Genomic DNA, 22218 nt, shown 5'->3' with positions numbered 1-22218 from the left:
GTATGTATGCATGTATGTATTTATGTATGTGCACTGGGAGCATGCAATGCCCTCTGAGGCCACAAGAGGACATCAGATTCTTTGGGACTGGAATTACTGCCATGTGAGTGAGTTTTTAAAGCTGGGTATAAAATCACGAAAACAATGATGATGAATTTCTTTCACATCAATGAAAAATATTTTAGTTTTAAAAAATAACACATGGGGCTGGAGAGATAGCTCAGTGGTTAAGAGCACCAGTTGCTCTGCCTGAGGGCCGGGGTTCGATTTCCAGCGTGGTGGCTCATAACCGCTTATAAATCCAGTCCCAGGGATTCCAATGTTGTCTTCTGGCTTGTGCAGGCGCTACATGCATGGGGTGCATTGACATATTCACAGGTGCATTAAAACAACAACGACACCCAGTTACTCTGACTCAGTTTCCCTCCTGCAGATGATGTTTACCCTCCCGTGGTTCCATTGGATACCACACGCTGAAGTCAGTGTGACGCAAGACAGAGTCTAGCATCCCTCTTCTCTCCAGACGTCTTCTGGAAGGGCTGCTGGCCTCTCTCTGCCCCCCGGGGTCTACCTTTGGCCTCCTCCTCACATGTCTGATCTCAGTGCCCATTGCTGTCACTGTCACTCCCGAATCTCAGGCTTCCTTCCATACATGGCTCATTGACTACACAGCACTTGTCCAGTCCCATACTTTTCGGCAACTGGAAAGAGAGACGGAGCTATTATTTGAGAGCCTCACAAATCAGATGCCAATATGAAGTTCAGTATACCCTTATGGTCTACCACAGCCATGCAGTCTTCGTCTGTGAATGCTTGTGCTCAAGTATGTATTGTCTTCAGTTGGTGCTGCTATGGGGGGGAGGGGGACAGTCGGGGTTCAGAGTTCCAGGGTGGGGAACAACACCGGGTGACGAGCAGCTAGTTCTGTCACTGTGGAAATGTGTCAGACAGTTGGGGACCTCATGGATTCTGTACGGAGACCGCTACACCCAGTCTAAAAGTGTGGGAAAGGCGTGCCCAGGAAGAGCTCTTGAGGAAGTGAGCCTCAGATAGAGTGGGGGGGGGGTAGGTACCTAAGAACGGCCCACTTTTTATCTCCTTCCCTCTCTTTTCCCCTTCCTGCCCACCCTTGCCAAGTCACACCATCCTTCAAGATCTGCAGTCTGTGGATCAGTCTGTGTTTTGTACCCCCACCCCCCGCCCGACACCACGCCGCTCCTCCCCATCTAGACTTCATGCCTGGTGCTGCTGGACCACACACGCTCCGGAGCTCTTGGCTTACTCACGGCTCTCTCCTCTGGGGCCACTGTCACAGGCTCAAAGTCAGGCCATTATCCGGAACCCAGCTCAAGGCCTGCCACCTCCATAGATGCTTTCCATGGGTGCTTTCTCCTAACCTGTTGGGTAATCACATGGCCATCCGTGCCCATTGAAACCGTTTGCATACCGAGAAGGCGTCCCTTGCAGGGAAAAGATGGAGTGTTTTTTATACTAATAGGGAAGTATTGCATCCCAGTCTGTAATAGCTTGACCAACAGTCCTGAGAGTGTAGCAAAGCTTCCCTTTCCCTGTCTCTTTGAGTTTATCTACCTCATAGAACGGTCGCAAGATCTGCTGAGATGATGTACTCAAAGAGGATTTAGCACGTTGTTTGGTCTTAAAGTAAATGCTTCACTGAATTAGTGCTCCAGCTCGCTTAGCGCAGAGGCGGCTTTATTATTCTCTGTGTCCCCAGAGATCTAGGTGGGGGGGCTCTGCCTGCAGGAAACATAGTGCCTTTGTGACAGCCGATCATCTCTAGTAGAGCTGAGCCTGCTCCAGCCATCAGGAAGGCTTTAGAAAATCAAGATTTCTATAGTATGATTGTGTTATGACTGTCTTGTAAATAGATGCTCACACTCTTAGTAATTATTTTTCAAGTTGAATAAACCCACACATAACTTACAACTTAACTGATAATAATCTGTAACTTAACTACTGCAAATAAATAAATAAAACAAAACATCCTTTTTGCAAAAAAAAAAAAAAAGAAGAAGCCCACAATTGTCACGTTTATTCATACAAGCAGACATTTCTAAGTTTGATTTAGCTAAGAATTTGTTAACATTAATATAATAACCAGACAGGAACTTACGGTACAGGTCATATGTTATTGTACCCATTCTTACTAAATAACAAAGCAGCAGGCACTTGGGAGAACACAGGGAAAGTCGTGAACATTTGTACACATTTTTTAAATTGTTATTTTCATGCGCATGGATATTTGCCCACATGCTCATCTGTCCGCTGCATGTGGTGCCTAAGGAGGCCAGAAGATGGCCTTAGATAACCTGCTCCAGCATGTGGTTGCTGGGAACCAAACCCAGGTCTTCTGAAGAGCAGCCATCCAGTGCCCTTAGCTGCTGAACCATTGCTCCCTTTACTTACATTGCCCCCAGATATCTGTCAGTCTAATTACCTGCAGATCCACATATTTTACAGGGCTCTTAGGAAACTGCCTGCATTCGTGCTCCATTACTCTGTGTACTTCTCTGTGCAAACGGAAAGCTAGCCGGAGAGGCCTGTGGGCCAGGAACAAGAACCCTTCATTACTTTCCGGAGCACCTTTTTATTAGTTTTGCCTGATTTCCTGTAGGCATTGCTGGACTTGTTAATGCTGTGCGAGGCCAAAGGTGTAGACAATCTGATTGAATGCCTGGAAAGAAACCTCCTGACTGCATAGAAACTTCTAAGTACATGACTTCAAATCACCGTGGCTTTTCCTTCCCTTTTGTGGGTTGTCGGGGGTCAGAATCGGGGCCTGTCACAGTCTAAAGTGCATAGCCTACCATTTGTACTATACCCTAAGCCTTTCGAAGAGTCCTTCACATCAAGCCAGCACGCCTGGCTGAAATTTTATCTCAAAATATCCATAAGTATATATTACTATACATGACCTATAAATAAGTGTATACAGATGTATGTTTACCTAAAGCATTTTGTGCATTTTGAAACAAATCCCATGGAAAGTCACTGATAATCTAACCTTGTCAGAAGTGTTAGATGCAGCATGTTTTAGGCCTGCTATAGTTTTTGATAGTTGTGTTAATATATATATATATATATATGTGTGTGTGTGTGTGTGTGTGTGTATCTTACATATATAATTCTGGAGTCCTCATTTAAACCCAGGATCCTGAGTAAGAAGCCTCCTGAGGTGGAGTTGCTCAGGCAGTGACCACTGCTTCCCTGAGAAGCACCCAGTGTTTTGTATGAGAAGAATCACATTATTTGTATTTTCGGAAACTTGTGGATAGAGCCCAGTAGAGCTGAGTGTTCCTGTCTGCTGCTCAATGGAAAGGGTCATAATGTAGCAAATTTCTACCTAAGGAAACACTTGCTTATGGAAACAGGATCTTTTCCTTTTCCTTGCATAGGTCAGAAAACATTTCATTTTTAGTAGAAGCCGTTCTAAAGTTGGATGGCTGTGATGCCTGAATAATGTATAGGCCCCTGTCTCTGGAAGTACATTTCTATAGGGTTGGATTTTTTTACTTTTTAGGATTGGGGTTAGTTTTTAAAAAATTATTTTAGGATTAGATATATTGTTAAAATAATGAATACCTTGATACCATATACTATTTAGAATACCTTTTTAAAAATCTGGATCACTGCTGGTCACTGTGGGCCATGCTGAACCACTGTTGCGTTAGGCTGGACTCTGTGGGCCACGCTGGTGTTTGAGAAGGCTCTGCTATGTGGCTTTAAGTCTTTGATAGGCTGGGAAAGAATAATAGATATTAATATTTGGTATTTATCCACCAAGGACAATATCTTAATTGAAGATGATTTGAATTGGTTCATTCACAAATAAAATGGGCTTTATGGGGATGAACCAGCCTTTCTTGTGGGTTTGTTGGAAAAATGAACGCAGTTTGGAAGGAGGCTCCATCAGGCTCCAATGTAACCTCTGTAAGCCCTTTGTATGGGGTGGTGGGGAAGGGGGGAAATGCTGAGGTAAAACTTTAAATAGAATTCTCAGTGCTTTAGGTAGGTTTATGGTAGACTGAGGCTGGGGCTGGGGCTGGGGCGGGGCTGGGGCGGGGCTGGTGCTGGGGTTCAGTAGAGGAACATTAGCCTGGCAGCCGTAGGCCTTGGCTTTGGTCTGTGTGTGTGTGTGTGTGTGTGTGTGTGTGTGTTACATGCATTTATGCACATGTATGTGTGGGTACACGGTGCACGTGCCTGTTCAGGGTATGTGGGAGCCAGGGAGTTGACTTGAAGATGTCTTCTTCAATCATTTCTGCACCTTACTTTTCAAGATAGGGTCTCCCATGAGCACAGAGATTGCTATTTGGGCAAGTCTGGATGGCCAGAGAGCCCCTGGCTTTGGCTTGGCTCTGCCTTCCAGCCCTGGGGCAACAGGCACATGCTGTATTCCCAGCTTTTGTAATGGGTTCTGGGGATCTGAATGTGGTTCCCCATACTTGCACAGCCAGCACTTAATTCTCCGAGACACCTCCCCAGCTCATGTTTGTGTTTCTTTTCAGGTGTGTAAAGAGAAATAGCTTAGTATATGTTTGGGTGTGTTTCTATCTAAAATACCAGGTTAAAAAAAAATAACTTGTGTTTCTTGTATCCTATATTTGCAGGGTGTGTCTCTGAAGATCATTTTAATTTGAAAGGAAAGATGCTGTCATCCAATGATCAAAAGTTAGAAAAGCTGGATCTCTTTCATCGACCTTCATTGTCCAAGCAAAAAACCAGTGTGGAAATCATACGGGAAGCACGGAATGCCTTGAGAGCAGTTAGAACCCAAAGACCATTTACTCCCCGGGAAGACCAGAGGAAGCTGTTTGGGCCTGCGTCGTCAAGAACCCCGGAAAACAGGCCTTCCTCCTCTTTCAGGTGCTAACACTTGGCTTTGGTGTACACACAGACATTTAGGCCACCAGATTACATTCTCTCCATCTATCGTTCTCTCCCCAACACCTGCCAATTATCGATCATTTTGCTGTCTTTAAAGTACTGCACTTCCCAGGATGTCATGTAGCCGGGATCATGCCTATGGAGCCCTTTCTAATTGGTTGCTTTCACCGAGGAATTCGGATTTATGCTTCCTCGGTGGTTTTTCATGGCTTGGTAGCTCATTTCTTTCTAGCGCCTAGTAGTTACATCATCTGATTGCACCCTAGTCACACACTTGAGTTACTTCCAATGAAGTTCTGTTCCCACATTCCATGTCCATCAATGTTCTAACCCTCCACACGAATGCTTTTGGTAGGTACAAGTACTCAGATTCTTTGGGTAACTGCCAAGGACCCCACGGCAAGGGCAGATGGTGAGAATATGTTTGGTCTTATAAGAAAGCACCAATCTGCCTTCCACAGTGGCTCCCCATTGTGCATTTCCACGAGCATTAAGTGGGCACTGCCCGGCTGCTGCATCCCCACGATCTGGGCCCTGACTCTTTGGTGGCTGCAAAGCTATGTCTTGTGCTGATTTGCATCTTCCCCGGTGACGTGATGCAGAGCATCTTTTCATGCGCGTGCTTGCCATCTGTGTATCTCCTTTGGTTGGGCATCTGTTCAAGTCTGTGGCCCAGTTTCTAAATTGGGTTGTTTGTGTTCTCGTTGAGATTTAAGAATTCCTTGAGTAGCTTGGATAGCAATCTTTTATCTTACCCATCTTTTGCAAGCTCTTTTTTTTTTTCCCCTACCAGACTTGGATTTCTTACTCTCTTGACTGTCTTCTGTGAAGCAGATATTTTTAATTTTAGTATCGTTTAGTTGATCAGCTTTCTGTCCTAGAGCATGACATCACTGCTGTGTATAAAAGTCATCACCTTATTCAAGTTTATCTTGACTTTCTTCCATACCATCTTGTAGAGGTTTTATAGTTCTGAGTCTTACATTTGTGTTTGAAATTGAATTTGAGTTTATTTCTGAGATGGGAGTGATATCTGCCTTCTCATTGTGTGTGTGTGTGTGTGTGTGTGTTGGAATGATTCTCTTTCTGAACTGCACGAAGTTACTGACTCACAATGGTCCAATGTCTAGAGTTTCACTTTGTGGTGTTGTGGAAGCATTGTGTACTCAGGGGAAACTAGGCTTTGGGTTCTGATATTCTCTGAGCTAGCAGTGAGATGCACTCTTAGGATGCTGGGCACCAATAACAAGCTGCAGCTTCCAGCTGGCCACCGGACCCTGAGAGCAAAATACTCAGTCTATAGTGTGCTGCCTCCATAGGCTCTGTTGTAGGTAGGTTAGGTTTACTAAATGCATTTGACTTGACAACAATTTTAACTTAACAAGTTTATAGGTCTCTAACCCACTTGAAGCAAGAGCACCTGCATCATCTGTGCTACCCTGGTGGCCATCACTTAACTGTACATTTGCAGGTCTGTTTCTGGTGATGCGCCTTTAGCCAGTATAATAACACTGTCTTGTTTCGGGCATTATGGCATGTTTTGAAGTTAGGCAGTGACCCTCTTCCAAATTTGCTCCCCTTTTAGTGTTGTTGATTATTCCTGTGTAAAAGGAGCTCTTAATTGGTTTAAGTAATAAAAAAAAAAAATCCAGAGTCAGATATAGAGGAAAATGCTGAGAGATGAGAGAGGAATACAGCCACACCTTACCTGCTTAGTGTCTCCACAGACAAGAGAGCAGTTCCTCTTTCTCCCGGCTCATGTCCTGTTTCTGCCCAGCCATCTCTCTTCCTGTCTGTCTGTACAGACCTCCAGACCTCTATGGTTAGCTAGAGGCAAGCTCTATTTCTGACCTTCAGTTGGGCTTTAGTTGCACAACAAGACACCGCCACAGAGGCCTTCCCCTCTGCATGCACACTTCAGGTTCAATTTATAGGCACGAAATAACTCGCTGGGACTTTAAGATTGCATTGAATCTGTAGTGTAAATTGAAAACAACCTTTAAAAAACCTCATTAGAAATAATGTTGCAACAGGAAAACTAACAATGTAACAGTATTATGTGTTCTATCCATGAAAATGATCTGTCTCTCCAGTTAGTGTTCTTTGGTTATTTTCCATTTTCTTCCAGGTCATGCATGTTTTGGTAGATTTATAACCAAGCACTTCAGTTATTATATTACATTTCCATCTAGGTTTCTACCTGTCTACCCATGTAGGGAAACTGACTTGTGTTAACATTGTATCCCTACCCCTGCTATAATCAATTACTCATCCCAGGGGGTTTGGAATTTGTCAATTCTGCATTCCTTCCTTCAGAGAAGTTACTTTGTTTCTTCTTCGTTCTCTATCTATCTGCCTTTTAGTTCCTTTCCCCGTCTTTCTGAATTAACTGACTTCCAGTACACTGGTGAACAGCAGCTGTGACTGGGGGCATCCTTGTCTTGCCTTGATCTTAGTAGTGAAGCTTCAGGGTCCTCTCACAGACCATGATGTGAGCCGTGGGATGCTTGCAGGTATTCCTTACCAAGGTAGAGACCTCCCTTTCTTTCCTGGGTTTGTGTGTGTGTGTGTGTGTATGTGTGTATGCTTGTGTGTATATGTATGTGTCTGCATGTGTGTGTGTATGCCCGTGTGTTTGTGTATATGTCTGCATGTGTGTATATGTGTGTGTGTATGCATGTGTATGTGTGTGTGTGTTTATTGATAGAACCATAGGATTTTTCTACAACTTGTTAGTGTGATGGATTATATTAATTGATTTTTTTTTCAAGAAAATTTTTTAAGTTTGACTTTTGACCAAGATTCCTAAAGATAACTCTGGATCCTGGGTAAAGAAACTCACTTTAAAATGAAATAGTTAATAGTAATTATCATATCAAGCTTATAGTTACAACAAAAAGCATATATATATATATATATATATATATATATATATATATATATATATTCTTCTTTTAATTATTCTTATTCTTATTACTTGGACAAGGCCTCGGGTAACCCTGCTGGCCTACAACTTGCTGTGTAGTTAAGAATGACTTAGGACTACTGATCCTCCTGCCTTAACCGTCTGAGTGCTTGGATTGCAAGTGTCTGCCATATATTCAGTTTTAGGCAGTGCTGGGGACTGAACCCAAGGCTGTGTGCATGCTAGACCAGCACTGCTCAACACAAGCACTGAACAACCTAAGCACTCTATAGACTGAGCACTCTACAGACTGAGCACTCTACACACTGAGCACTCTACACACTGAGCACTCTACAGACTGAGCACTCTACAACCTGAGCACTCTACAGACTGAGCACTCTACAACCTGAGCACTCTACAACCTGAGCACTCTACAGACTGAGCACTGTACACACTGAGCACTGTACACACTGAGCACTCTACACACTGAGCACTCTACACACTGAGCACTGTACACACTGAGCACTGTACACACTGAGCACTCTACACACTGAGCACTGTACACACTGAGCACTCTACACACTGAGCACTCTACACACTGAGCACTCTACACACTGAGCACTCTACAGACTGAGCACTCTATAAGCGAGGTTGCATTGTGTCCCTCTTTATCATTTAAATATTCACGTGAGACCATGCCTCGTCATGTAACTCGGGCTAGCCTTGAGCTCATTACCCTTCTCCTATGCTCGGGTTACTGGGGTTACATACATGTGCCACCACGTCTAGCTCACTCTTGAGTATTTTTAGTCTTCCCGAAAGCAACAGGAAAATCGTCACCAGTTCTGAGTGTGAGAACCTAACAGTTTTGCGTGCCAGAGCCTGTTTAAGTGGCCTTTTCTCAACGCGGTGCAGTGGGTGCCTTCACTTGTTTCTCAGCTAGAGTTCACTAGCACACACCAGAGACAGATGCCCCTCACACACTAACCCTCTGCACCGTCTCTTCCGCTAGCCTCCACGCGTCCAGCTTCGAGTTAGGCGATTCCAGGCCCATCTCTGGTGCCCGCCTCAGCCCGCTGGAGCTGGTGAGTACTTTCTGTCGCCACCCGCGTGATGATATGAATTTGGCCCCAATACTAGGAGTCAGGACCTGTGTCACTAAGGATATTATCATGTAAGCCCAAGAGTACTAATAACTAAATGTCAGAGACAATGCCTTTACATTTTTAAATATAATGCTTACTATCTAGTGAAGTGCCTCTGTAGCTTACTTGTAATTTTATAATGAAGAATTAAAGTAATTTACTAAACAATATTGCATGTTTGTTGTTTAAAAAGTTATGTATTATTTTGTCTTAGTTATTCATAGCAAAATTACATATTTATATATTAAATACATGGACTTTATAGTTATACATATAATGTGCATATAGTTAAAACGTAAATTATACATGTAAACTTATATATTACTAAGAGAGAGAGAGATGGAGATTTGTTACCAAAAAACCCAATGAAACAAAAATCACTAAAAACAGTGGCTTTTTATTCCCCTATTCTTTATTGTCCTTGCCCCCCGTGGGTTTCTTCTGGAACTTTCTCGACCACCTTGTCTTCTACTTGTATGTACGACTTCTCATACGTACTCATACTTGTGCTGTCCACCGCCGTCCATCAGACACATTCCCTCTTCCTGCCCTACCACTATCCCCACATAGGTGCCCTGTGGGGCTGCCCTGGCCCAGCTTCCTTAAATGATAATCACACCAGCGCCGCCCACAGCTGACCCTCGAGTTAATAGGGAAACTCGATTATCTTGACGGTGTCAGTTTGCGTTTCCTTCCTGATAACAACTCTCTTACGTTTTAAGTTTTGTGTTAGTTCTGCCTAAACCTCAAGCTGTCCCCACATCTTTATGTGTCTGGGGACGTGGGCACCCTGTCAAGTCATCTCAGTGGGCGAGCTCTCCAGATGTCCTCTCCCCTCACTTGCTCTGGGCACCTGGCCCTGCTCTGGCCACCCTTCAGCATCATCCTAGGAGGCACCTCCTCCCTTGATGGGGGCTGTTTCCTGTTTCCTGTTCCATGCTCTCCCCTGTGACATTGACTCTGCTTTGGGTGGAGCATTTTTTTCCCATAGAAAAAGTGAGTGTGGAGTAAATGATTTGGCATCTGAGTTCTGCTTTTCTTTCTTTTGTTTCGTTTTTTTTTTTTTTCTTTTTTGGAAGTTGGTAGGACTTTTCTCTTTGACCCCAGTTGTTCTGGTTTGCTTTGTGTTGCTGTGATAAAACACTGTTTTGGGAAGAAAGGGTTTATTTAGTTTTCAAATTATGTCATCAAAGGAAGCCAAGGCAGAAGCTGAAGGCAGGAACTGAAGCAGAGACCCTGAGGAACGATGCTCCTGGGCTTGCTCTTTGTGGTCTACTCCACCTGCTTGCTCAGAGGACCCAGGCCTACCTGCCCAGGGCACACTTCCCAGAGTGAGCTGGGCCCTCCGACCTCAATCATTAATTAAAAAGTAATTACTCCACAGACATGCCCACAGGCCAATCTGATAGAGGCTGTTCCCATCTGAAGTTCCCTCTTCCTCTATGACTCTGCTTTACATCCTTGACAAGAACTCCCCACCACACCTGACAATGAGCCTTCAGCAGCTCTCATTCATCAGGAGTTCGGGTACTTAGAGCCTTTCTCAACCTGAAACCTCTTACCCTTCAGCTCTGAGAAGTGTCCTTGAGTTACGTCAGTCATGACTTCCCCTGAAAACAGTTTTTATGAATACGTGTTTAGTCATAAGCATACATACAACGTACGCTGATCAAACCTATTGGTTTTGTTTTTTGTTTTTGATTGTTTGTTTGTGGGGTTTTTTTTTGTTTTTTTTTTTTTGTTTTTTTTTTTTTTTTTTTGAGAGTTCATTTTCCTGATGTAGGATCTGTAGGGCCAGCTCTTCAAGTTTCTGTTCCTCTTTTTTGTTTCAATTTTTTTTTATCACTTCTATTTTCTGTTGTACACCTTGTTCTTCTAATCCACTGTCTTTTAGACATTTTTGTTGGCTCGTTGTGGGTTTCACATCATGCACCCCGGTCACATTTGCCTCCCTGTCCCTTCATGGACGCTCTCTGCCCTTGCAATCTCCCTCTCATGTAGCTGTCCTCTACGTGCCTGGGCCTCATGGTGCCTCATGGCTGGTAGTTTCCGGCCCCTTTATTGGGTTCTTTTCATTTTGTTTTCCTGTATTTAATTTCCAAAAGCTCTCTTCCCCCAGCCTCTAGCTCATACTTTTAGGTAGTATTCTGTCTTTGCTTCATGAGTGCGTAACTTTAGATATAACTTGGTGGCTTTTAACTCAGCTGTCCCTGGGTAGTCTCCATTGCAGGTGTAGGTTTGTTTTGGTCTCTGGCTTTCATGTTAGAGACCTTTCTGGTGTCTGATGCTGCTGTTCAGCATATGGAGGGAATTTGGTGCATAGGCGCTATTAGCCAACCTCACCCCTCGGGTGTCTGGGTCACATTGTCCCTGACCGTCTTAAAAGTGTATGTATCTTTAGGGATCACCTCACAAGACCAAGCTCTGTCCTAGATGGCAAAGCCTGGCTGTTGACTCTCAGAAGCCAAGGAAGAAAGGTCGGGACGCTTAGCATGTATTATGTCAGTGCTCAGTTAACCACTGTGCCAATGGGACGTGGCAGTCCAGTCCTGGAATCCCCAGGGTTGGGAGGTACAAGCTGGAGGCTTCTGAGTTCGCACCAGCCTGGGCTACTTAGCACATTGGACGCCAGCATGGCCAACACAGACAGTGCTTCAAAAATACATAAAAACGAAAAGAAAGCACAGTTTATAATTAGCATCTGTTACTTTTCAATCAAGGCCTGTTTTAGGGGGACCCTTACCCAGTTGGAGAGGCACATAGATTTGTTTATAGATACACTTGCAACCAAGGCATCCATGCAACCAAGGCATCCATGCAACCAAAGCATCCATGCACATAGATTTGATTTAAGTTAATAAGGTGATAAGCAATTGAAGACAACATCTGACATTGATGTCTAGCCTCTACACACAGTACACACCTACACATGAAGTTTAGTTACTTCTGAGAGAGGAACTTCTACCCAAGAAGTTACTCAAGACATCTAAAAGTCCAGTGGGAGATCTGTATTGGGGGCAGGCGGGGATGGTTGAGGTTACCTGTTTCACACATCCTCTCAATACTCACACGTACAGAGCACAGCCAGCTGTATTAGAGCTCTGCTAAGAACGTATTTCAAAATGAAGCTGGGCAGTGGTGGCACACATCTTTAATCCAAGCACTCGGGAAGCCATCACTTCTGAGTTTGTTCAGCTGTGATTTGGAGAGAGCGGACCCTTCAGGCACACTGTCTTCTTCGGTGTGTCTAACTGGAGTTTTAGAGGCACTTTGGGTGTGTGCCTGCTCTTCCTAGGCAGACATTATTGAAAGCAGAGAAAGCAAGGTGACCAGGTCCCGCTGACACTAGGAACTTGTGGGTTAGAATGGAGGCCACAGGCCTATGAAGGTTAGGCCACAGGGAGTTGCGGCTGTTCAAGAGCTTGCTAAAGGCATATCTTAAAGATGATTAAAAAGAGGTAGACGGGGTGGGGGTGTGCTTGCGCCTGTAATCCCAGACCTTGGCCCAGGAAAGGCAGGAGGGTAGTGTGTGAAATGCTGCCTCAGAAAATAAATGAAATAAACAAGGGCCGGGAAGATAGGTCAGTGGGTAAAACTTGCTGCACAAGTGTCAAGACTTTCATCCCGATCTCTAACACAGGGTGAAACCCAGGCTTCCGACCTCCGCTTGTAGCCCCAGCACCGTGGGGCAGAGATAGGCAACTCTCCAGGGCTTGCCAGTCTAGGCAAATTAAGCTCTATGGTCAGTGAGAGTCCCTGTCTCAAAAACATAACAAGGAGAACTAATTGAGGAAGACATCTTGAGATCAACCTCTGGCTTCTATGCCACATGGGTGAATGTCGTCATGCACATATAGGTATGAGCACACACACACACACACACACACACACACACACACACACACACAAGCAAAATGTTCCTTAAAGGGATTGGAATATTGCCAATACTGTTGATTTTCTGGACGGTATCTGCATCAGAATTCTTGAGACATAAAAATAAGCATTTCTATATAATAAGTATAATATAAATTCTTAGTTTTGTGCTTTGTCATTCTTTAATCTGAATGAATCTAAAATTTAGGTATCCTTACAAAATTGCTTCTGTGGAGCCCAGGATGTGTTCAGCACTCAAAGCGCACATCAGTGCCCAATAAATGTGTCCATCTTTTTTGTTTTGTTCTATGAAAAGGTTCCTGCTCTGTCACTCGGGCTGGCCCCAAGCATGAATCCTCCTGCCCCGGCCTCCCCAGTGTTAGGTGACAGACTGAGTCTCCGCGTGTAGCCCAGCAAATGTTTTCTGAACTAAACCAGCACACAGGCGTAGCCTGTGTGAAGATGTATTTGCTGTGATTGGTTTAATAAAAAAGTGGAATGGCCAATAGCTAGGCAGGATGTACAGGCAGGACTTCCAGGGAGAGAGAGGAAGAGGAAGAGACTGTAGGTACACGGGGGACACGGAGAGGAAACAGGAAGTGCTAGATGGAAGAGAGGCAGCGCCACGTGATGGGATGCCGCACCCGCCCGTGCAGCCAGATTACGGAGCTGGCGGAGGGTTTCAGGATTGAAACATTTAACAGACCACCACGAGAAGTGAAGAGGAAGCTGCTGCCCTTCATTACAGAGAGTATAAACCCAGGCCAGGGGATGGGCTAAGCATAGGAGGAAATCGTGCACCGCCCACACACGGGGGTCTAGGCATGGGCACTGCACACCGGAAAGTTATGAGAACAACCTTGTCTGATCAACCTTGAGAGCACGGGAGTTCTACAGCTGGGTGGGGAGGGAGAGCTGTAAGGGACGAGTACTTACATTTCCCAACAATAGAACATAGATTAATATAAATGGATCAGTTTGAGTTATAAGAGCTAGGTAGGAACAAGCCTAAACTATAGGACAAGCTTTCATAATTAATAAGATGTCTCCATGTTATTATTTGGGCTGACCGTTGAGACTGAAAGATTTGGTACACAACACTTTAAAAAGCATGCTGAATACATTGTATTTACCACTACAGTCTCTTGTACAGATAGCTGTGTGCCAGCATAGGTAATTTGGGTTTTATAAATCAAATAAAGTAAACGTGTGGCAGAACAGCTCATAGGATACACTGGTAAAACCAAAAGTGTATGTGTGTGTGTTTATGTATGTGTATATTTACGTGAGTGTCTGCGTATGCGTGTGTTTGTATGTATATGTCTGTTTATTTGTGTATATATGTGTGTGTGCATGTATGTATGCATGTCTGCATGTGTGTATATGTGCATGTGTATATATAAGTTATGTGTTTATGTATTCTGTGCATGCATGTATATGTGTGTGCATGTATGTGTATATATGATGTTAAGTAAGATGGGCCAATGAGATGGTAGAGCCAGAGGCTACAATCACGTCAAGCAGAAACGCTAGCAGGAGTGGATCCAGCTCCCGGGTGGCAGGAGGGGAAAGCTTTATGTGAGACGCAGAGGCTCATGCCAATCCTTCAAAACTCTCTTGGCAGAAACCCAGAGCTCCAGCATCTCCCACCACAGAGGAGGCTGCCTCTCCCTCCTTCCCTAAACCTCCGCTGGACCCTGCGAAGATACGAAGAATAAGCTGTGCGAGAGCGCGCTTCTACAGGGCGGCCTCCCAGGGAACCCTCCTGCCTGACGGGCCGCTCACCGATGCCCACTGTAAGGCCATGTAACATCCTGCACACACAGACAGGCATACTGCTTCAATTTGCACACAAATGCTATTTTTATATAAGTTTTCCTGCCCCTAAATGGTTCTTACGTAACTTAGACCTTGTTAACGTAGCTAAGAAATAGTAGCTAAGAAAATTGTTTATGAATCTCTTTCCAGTTATTTATAAATAATATCTAAATGTCACTACTTAAAAAAACGTTACTCTGTAAGAAGAGAATATTAGAGTGTTTGCAAATGAATGGCTGACACATCAGAAAGAAATCATTTTTAGGGTAGGGTTTGGGTTTTGTTTTGTTTTTGTGGGGGTGGAGTTTCAAGACAGGGTTTCCTCTATGTAGCTTTGGAGCCTGTTCTATAACTCACTCTGTAGACCAGGGTGGCCTCAGATTCACAGAGGTCCACCTGCACCACCGCCACCAGGCCTAGGATAGAGTTTTTAAAAAGTTGTTAATTTTATTAGAAATTAATGAGAATTGGGCCACTGAAATGGCTCAGTGGGTAAGGGTTCCCCACCACCACCATAGCCTGACAACCGGGATCTGCTCCCTGGACCCAAGTGGTGGAAAGAGAGAGCTGAAGAAATGAATGAGGATTAGGATTAGGATTCTCATACTGCACACCATCTCCAGCTTTAATAGCTTTCTGATCCTTGTGAACCATGAGCTTAAGTAGAATGGGACTTTTATTCTTGCTGTACAACTAACTACTGGCCATGTGCCTAGACCCACAGTGGAGGCTAACGGGTGGGTGTTACGGTGTCACCTTGTAAGAAGTGTAACAGGTGGCTCAAACTCTACCCCGGCACACTGCCGGCTCCCAAGTGCAGGGACAGAAGGAATGGATGACTGGTGCGGGGCCAGGCGTTTGGTGGATAACACTAACCCTGAAAAAAGCAACAAAATGTAACAAGTGAGAGAAGGCTCTATGGCCCGCAGCCCATGAACTGTGTCAAAACACCGGGTTGTAGAGTAGAGTGTGTCTGAGCTCCCCTCCCCCCAGCTGTTTCTTTTTGTTTGTGCTTAACAGTGTAGACAGGCGTTTCAGCAGAAGCTGATGGGCCTTCCCCATTGAGGAGAGACGAAGGGGAGCTGGGACACATGACCCAGGTGGTCACAGCATCCATCCGGGCTGCAGGCCTCCATCCGAGCATCCTACTTGTTTGACTTGCAAGCTTTTGTTTTACATCACTGCTGGCATTGGAACTAGACCTCACAGTAGGAGCCAGATTATGCCTTCTTGTGAAAAAACCAGATCTGGCGGTACTGTCTGCCTTCCGTAGCGGAATGACTGGAACTCAGTGTCTACATAGCCTGGGGTAGAATCCGCGGGGCACCCGCACCCCAGCCCACATCAGCTGTTTCCCCTTTGAGTGACGGTTATAGAGGGAGAGGAAGGGTGGGGACAGGCATCCCGCCATGATGCCATAACCAAGTAGATGGCCTATTGGCCGCTTGATGTCCCCCTTTGTCCCTGTCCCGATACAGCCACTCAGTCTGTTACTTGTTGAGCTCCTTAGCTAACGCAGGGTACCGTTCTAGACCAGCAAGTCCTGTCCTCAGGGAATCTCCAGTTTACCAACGGTAGAGAATCGATGTTAGAGAGGTCGTGAAAAGAGTAAAGCATAAAACAGGGTGTGAGTGGCAGTACTGTCTTTAGCTCAGGGGCCTTGCTAAGGGACCTTCAGTGACTCTGGGGAAGCCCTGGATAATCTGTGGTCAGCGTCCGTGTCGAAAGGACAGGCAGACAGAAGGGTCCCACCCAGGAATGTGCTCAGGAGCAGAAGATGGCGAGCCATGGGAAGGCGGGGGATCTGGGGCTGGAGGGCCATGCAGGTCCTGGGAATACAGACAGTGGCCTGATTCTGCCTGCCATGAATGAACCAGGACAGTAATCCGGGCAGCGACGACATGGCTCCTGGTCTTAGTTGCATAGCACATCTCAGCTGTAGCTGCACGAGAGCGTTACCTAGGTTACCTCAGTCTAAAGTATAGACATGACCCCAAAGCCATAGCCTCCCCGAGGACTCCTTCCCCCGTCCTACGTCTTGGATCCAGTGTGGGGCCCATCAGAGCAGACGGGATTGGTAACCGCAAAAGCAAACGACCTGCCAAGGCGAGAAGACACTCGGCAGCTGGAGGTCTCTCACAAATGAACTTGGCTGTGGGTGTGAATGGGGACCAGGGAGAGGAGTTTCCCACCGCCCTTGTCCCCCCTGAAATGCATCCTGGCCCTGGCTTGGAGGCCACTGGAAGCCAGTGCCTCCCCAGTAGCTCTGAGGTGGGTCTTCATTCCAGACCTTTACCCGTTCCGTTTGGCCTCGGCCCACGTCTCTGACTTCTGTCTCTACACTCAGGACTCAATGACACTAAGAAGTCACTGTCATTTTAAAAGCACACAGCAGTTTAAAAGATTACTGGAACTGCTCCACCCTGAAATCCCTGTCATCTATGCAGGAGCCAAACTCTCTGTTGTCTAGAAAAAGGTGTTTTGTTGGTTCACTGGGCCCCCAGAGCCAGCTGAGCCTGGAGACCTTGGGTGTGCCTTTCCCTGGGTGTGAAGTCATTTGTAGCTGACGCCCCATGGCTGGGGCTTGGGTGTGATGACTTAGAATTATCGGGTTGAGACTAGGGAAGAGGCAGAGTCTTGTGTGGTGACCCTCATAGGTACGCTTGGCGGTGAGGGCAGGCTTGACTCTAGAAGTGATGACCCATGGTTGACCCCCCCATCCTTCCCCACCCCTGTGGTTATCCAAACCCCGGGATACAGACACCACTGTATCCTGGACCCTGTCACATTTTCCATCACCAAGCCCCCCGAAGCTTCCTAGGACGGACGGACGGAGTCTGTGCCCTCCTTTCCTGCGGCTCCCAGAGCCTTCACCACCTCTGCTGTGCTCCCTTTAGATTTGTTCTAGCCCTCGGGGGCTTGCAGGGTCTCAACACAGGACCTTGGGAAGTGTCAGCAGAGCCCAGAGAAGCCAAGTTCCTAGTGACTGGTGCATGGAGCAGACACCCTACCCCTTCAGTCCCGAGGGCCATGGGGAATGTTCATATATTCTGTGCCCCGCAGAACATCAAGTGGCTCGGGAGGGAGGGAAACCACCGCTTGTTCAAAGTCCTAAAGAAGACCTCTGTGCCTCCAGCAATATGACCGCACTGAGTTCCAGAAAATTCCAGAGGGTGCTGCTGACAAAGTGTTAATAGCCCCTCCTTGGGAATAGGCCCAGAGTTCAGGCAATCCCGGGAGGGGGTGCTCATTCCTGGCCCTGTGGTGCTTTCTAGAGGGTCGAGAAAGGCACTCCGGACAAGATAGAAAGCCACTGAGTGTTCATGCGGCCCACATTCCCCAGCCCGACCTGGCTGTGGACTCTCTCAGGAACCCAGTTGGGCAAGTACTAGTCTGTTCTAGAAGGCAGAAAACCTTTTTTGTAAAGGTCTGGACAATAAATACTTTAGGTCTTGGTGGTCCATCTCCACTCTGAATAGTTCACTCTGCCCTTATAGCGTGGGGTTAGCCATCGCTGACTTAGTGGCTGCTGGTTTTCATTGGTCATAATACGCCGAAGTTCACTTGATTCCCCCCCACACACACACTCCACACCCAGCCCACCCACCCACCCAAAATTACAAAAGGGCATCTTTATTTTGCAAGTTATTTTAAAACACGGGGTAGAAACCAAGGGGATGGAGTCCTAATTCCTTTGATTCCTTTGTAAGCACAGCTTCCGTGACCTGGCTCCAGCCCTGTAATGTCCCAATGCCTGTCCTCCTGCATCCTAGGAGCTCTGAACCTCCAAACCTGTCCACCAGCAGCCTACTTCTCTGGGCTGGGCCACGCCCACCCCGAGTTTCCCAGCCTCCCTAAACCGTACCTCCAGCTGGAGAACCAGGGACTGCAGTGGAATTCCACAGGTGTCCATGTGTATGAGGGAAGGCACTGAGAATCATGCTGTGTGCCGAGTTTTGTTTGCTTTCCTGATTTGGGTTTTGTTTGCTTTTTTTTTTTTTAAGTATACATATCACTTTACTTTTATGAATGTTTTTCCTGCATATGTCCCAAGTGTCACCCGAGCCCAGAACAGTGTCCAGCTCCCTGGAACTGGAGTTACAGATAATTGTGAGCCCCCACGTGGGTGCTGGAAATGAAACCCAGGTCCTCTGGAAGAGCAGTCAGTGCTCTTAACCACCGAGCCATCTCTCCAGCCCTGCTTGTTTTCTGAGATAGGGTCCTGCATTATAGACCAGGCTGGCCTTGAACTTTCAGCAATCCTCCTGCCTCTGCCTCCTGGGTGCTGCGATTATGTGTACGCCACTGTGACTGACTGTGCTCACTTTCCGGTTCTCCGTCTGGAGTCAGAGGGAGTGTCAGGCCAGCTGCCCTCTGTGGGAATCGTGACATGTTCTGTGCATCATTGTGAGGACAGAGGGCTACAGCTCCTCCGTCTACAGACCTGTTGTGTTCCCTGGGGAAGATCAGTGAAGGCTGGGACTTTTTCACCACAGGCTCACACGTGCAGCACCTGACAGGTCCTGGTTTTTTTACTAAGTATGTGCAGAGAGAGTGAATAAAAAAAATGCTAAGTGCAGAGTGAGAGGCTGAAGTGGTTTATAACCTAAGTTTATAACCTAAGGCAGCCTGTGCTTTCTACATGGGAGGGGCAGCTGTTCAGGGCCGTGTGGTAGATGGACACAGGCCAGAGCAAGGACTCGTGGGTCCCACAAGTACTAACACTAAACTTAAGTTCTGAGTGAGACGACACCGTACAAGTCACTGTACTAGGCCCCATCAATTAATTCTTGCCATGTGCCCGAAATGGAGGTGGCTGGAGAAGGTGGGAAAATTAGGTATGAACACATCTCAGAGCAGACGTTCGGCTGGTTATCCTTGAACCGAGCATGAAGGAACTGAAGCCAAAACCCTTACCCCCAAACACAAGAGCCCCCCCCCCCCCCCGCCAGGCTGCTGTGGGGTGACCTGGAGGTCCTCAGCATCCCTTCTCAGGTCTTGATCCTCTCATTCCAGCCAACCCTTAAGGCTCCTTACAGCTTCCAGATGTGACGTTTGAAAGCAGGGCCAGGTGGAGAGGGCCTTTTGCCGTTGTTAGCTTTCATTGGCTTGCTGGTTTCTAAATAAGTGCAGAAAAACTCAAAAGTATCTTCCTACACGAAGCTCACTCCATCCCAACCCTCACCCACGATAGGGAGGTTTATCCTCTCCTCCCTTTTCACACAGACTAGACTAGGCTAAGGGCAGGTGGATGCCGACCGAGCTATTCCTGATGTCTGTTTGCTGATAGGAAAGTTAATCTGTGTATCAGCGTGTGCTCTGCTCTGCTCTGTTTGCAGGGTGAGCTGTGATCTTGTAGCCTACTGGCCCCTCTTCAGGAAGCCTCTCAGTGGGTCACACTGTTACCGCCCTGGGACCCTGGGACCCTGGGACCAACCCTCTGCCTCCACCACCCTGGGCACCTGGGCACACTCCTGCCTCAGAGCCCCTACTCCAAACACATCACCTTCCCTGCCCTAACAGCTTCCACCTCCCGCTAAAACTTCTGTCTGTCTCCCTCCCAGCCCCCTTCCCTCGCCTCCAGTTTTCTCCTTTCTGTTTGCCCTCATTAAAACCCGATGTGTATTGTGTTGGTTATGGTATACTACTCACAGAAAGACCCGCGTAAGTCCCGGGACTAAGGAAATCTCTCATGTCACTGAAGCGCCACTTGTATTTGACCCTCTGTTATTATGTTTCCCTGTGTAACAGCAGACGGCGTTTTGATTCTTTGACACCAAATCTCCTGTAACCCAGGCTGGCCTAGAACTTGTTATGTGGTAAAGGCTGACTCTGGACTTTGTAACTCCTTCCTTCTACCTCCCAGTCGGCTGGGATTACAGGTGTCTGCCTTCACATTCAGCCATAACTTTTATTTTTTTAGTGGAAAAATACTAACATAGTGTCTAGGAAGAATTACTGTTATGGGGCCTAGGCGTACTTAGTGAGATGGGTAGTTCATAAACTGAAGTGCCTGTGATTTCCTTCAGGTAGATGTCAAGCCAATAGAGTTAATATCCTATTCGGGTTTTGTTTTTTTTTTTTTTTTTTTTTTTTTTTGTCCACAGACAGGATGGTGCCAAGCATGAAATTTCAGTAGGGTTTTATGTTCAGAGAGGTTTTAACCATAAAAACTCCAGACTTGATTACAAGCCATGGGTAACTTCTATATAAATCCATAGACTGCAAACCAAACACTGAAAGGTAGGAATTCCTGAAGTAAGAAATGTACTGAGAAAACATTGCCTTGCTTTTTCAGCAAAGACCACGGAGGAATCCAAAGAGACTGTTACCGTGGGGAATTCTACAGCGAAAATAAATGGGACGTATTTAAGAGCTTCAAATGCCATTGGTCACTTAAAGAGCCACCCACCCCGGCTTAGTTATGACCAAGGCTTCAGAGAAACCGAAGAGCAAGACGTGTTCAAGGAGTCATCCCCACCAGCTCCTCTCCAGAGCAGCGGAGGGTCAGTATTCTTTGTTGTGGATTTTTGGGTGAGGGTAACTGTAGTCACTCACCAGTTCTTTCCCGCCTCTTATATAAGCCAGGCTTTTGGTTTGTGTATGATAGGAAAGGTCTTTTTCTCCTCCTGGTTGAGTAGGGTTGGCTCTCCCTTATTCCCTGCTTCATCCTTTGAAACCCTGCTATGCATAATGGCCAAAATGATGAGCGCAGGCCTGTCAGATAAAGCAGAAGCAGGATGGTTTCAGCTTGGCCCTGCGGGGCAGATGAGCCTTCCTTTTCTGTAGTATTTGCGACTCTTGCTGGGCCTGGGGTCCCCTGTGACGACTGGCTGCCTTTTGCTTTACTCCATCGTTGTAAACTCCCCAAGGCTGGACACTTGTGTTATTCTCCAGTAGAAACTTGGTTTAAATACTTACTCTGCTAGCACAGGAACACCCTGTGGGATTGGTTTGCCCCTCATACCCGAATGGCGGGGAATTCGTCTATTTTATGTATCATTCTTATCTAGGGCTTCCCCAAAACACTTTCCTGCCACACCGGGGTTTAGTGCAGAAAGGAGCATTGCGTGGGAGTTATGTTCACCCCCACCGTGGTGATTTGCTAGAACCTTACATCTAGAGGTCGCAGAGCAGCAGATAGAACAGAGGACAGGCCATGTCCCCGGTCCTGATGCTAAGATCAGCAGGGTCACTCAGTTAAAGATCCTTTTTTTTTCTCTAGAACTTTCCACTGGGTCATCATGGACAAATGCCCAGTTCAAATTTGTTTAACAAGATTAAATTCCACAGGCCATTTTAGGCCCCGAGAGTCCTTGTTGCTCTCATTGTAGATTTTGGATCTGAAGTTGGCTCTTCCACACAGGCCGCTTCACCCCCCTCCCCTCCCCCCACTCCCAACCCCCGGGGCAGCTGGCAGCTTGTTAGTTTAGCTGAGCTGACCTTGTCCTGCTGGCAGAGCCTAAAGAGAGTCACACTGAGAATTTATATTAGGCTACCTACAAGTCCTTGCCATGTTGCTTTGCACTCAGGACATTTTTCAAATTAAGGGGAAGACAACATATCTCC

General features: G+C 46.4%; 1 protein-coding gene across 1 annotated transcript in view; it reads left to right on the top strand.

Annotated features, from left to right (window-relative positions):
* Armc2 (armadillo repeat containing 2) overlaps positions 1 to 22218 on the top strand; it is a 92164-nt gene that overhangs the window by 1903 nt on the left and 68043 nt on the right. Inside the window, 4 exon segments of the mRNA XM_051175575.1 lie at positions 4632 to 4887; positions 8826 to 8898; positions 14456 to 14627; positions 20948 to 21155. Of these exon segments, the coding sequence (XP_051031532.1) occupies positions 4632 to 4887; positions 8826 to 8898; positions 14456 to 14627; positions 20948 to 21155 (709 nt within the window).

This window comes from Phodopus roborovskii, unplaced genomic scaffold, assembly GCF_943737965.1.
Source record: "Phodopus roborovskii unplaced genomic scaffold, PHOROB, whole genome shotgun sequence".
NCBI classification, from domain to species: domain Eukaryota; kingdom Metazoa; phylum Chordata; class Mammalia; order Rodentia; family Cricetidae; genus Phodopus; species Phodopus roborovskii.
The sequence above is the reverse complement of the archived record's forward strand: the minus strand, read 5'-3'. Positions and strand labels throughout refer to the sequence as shown.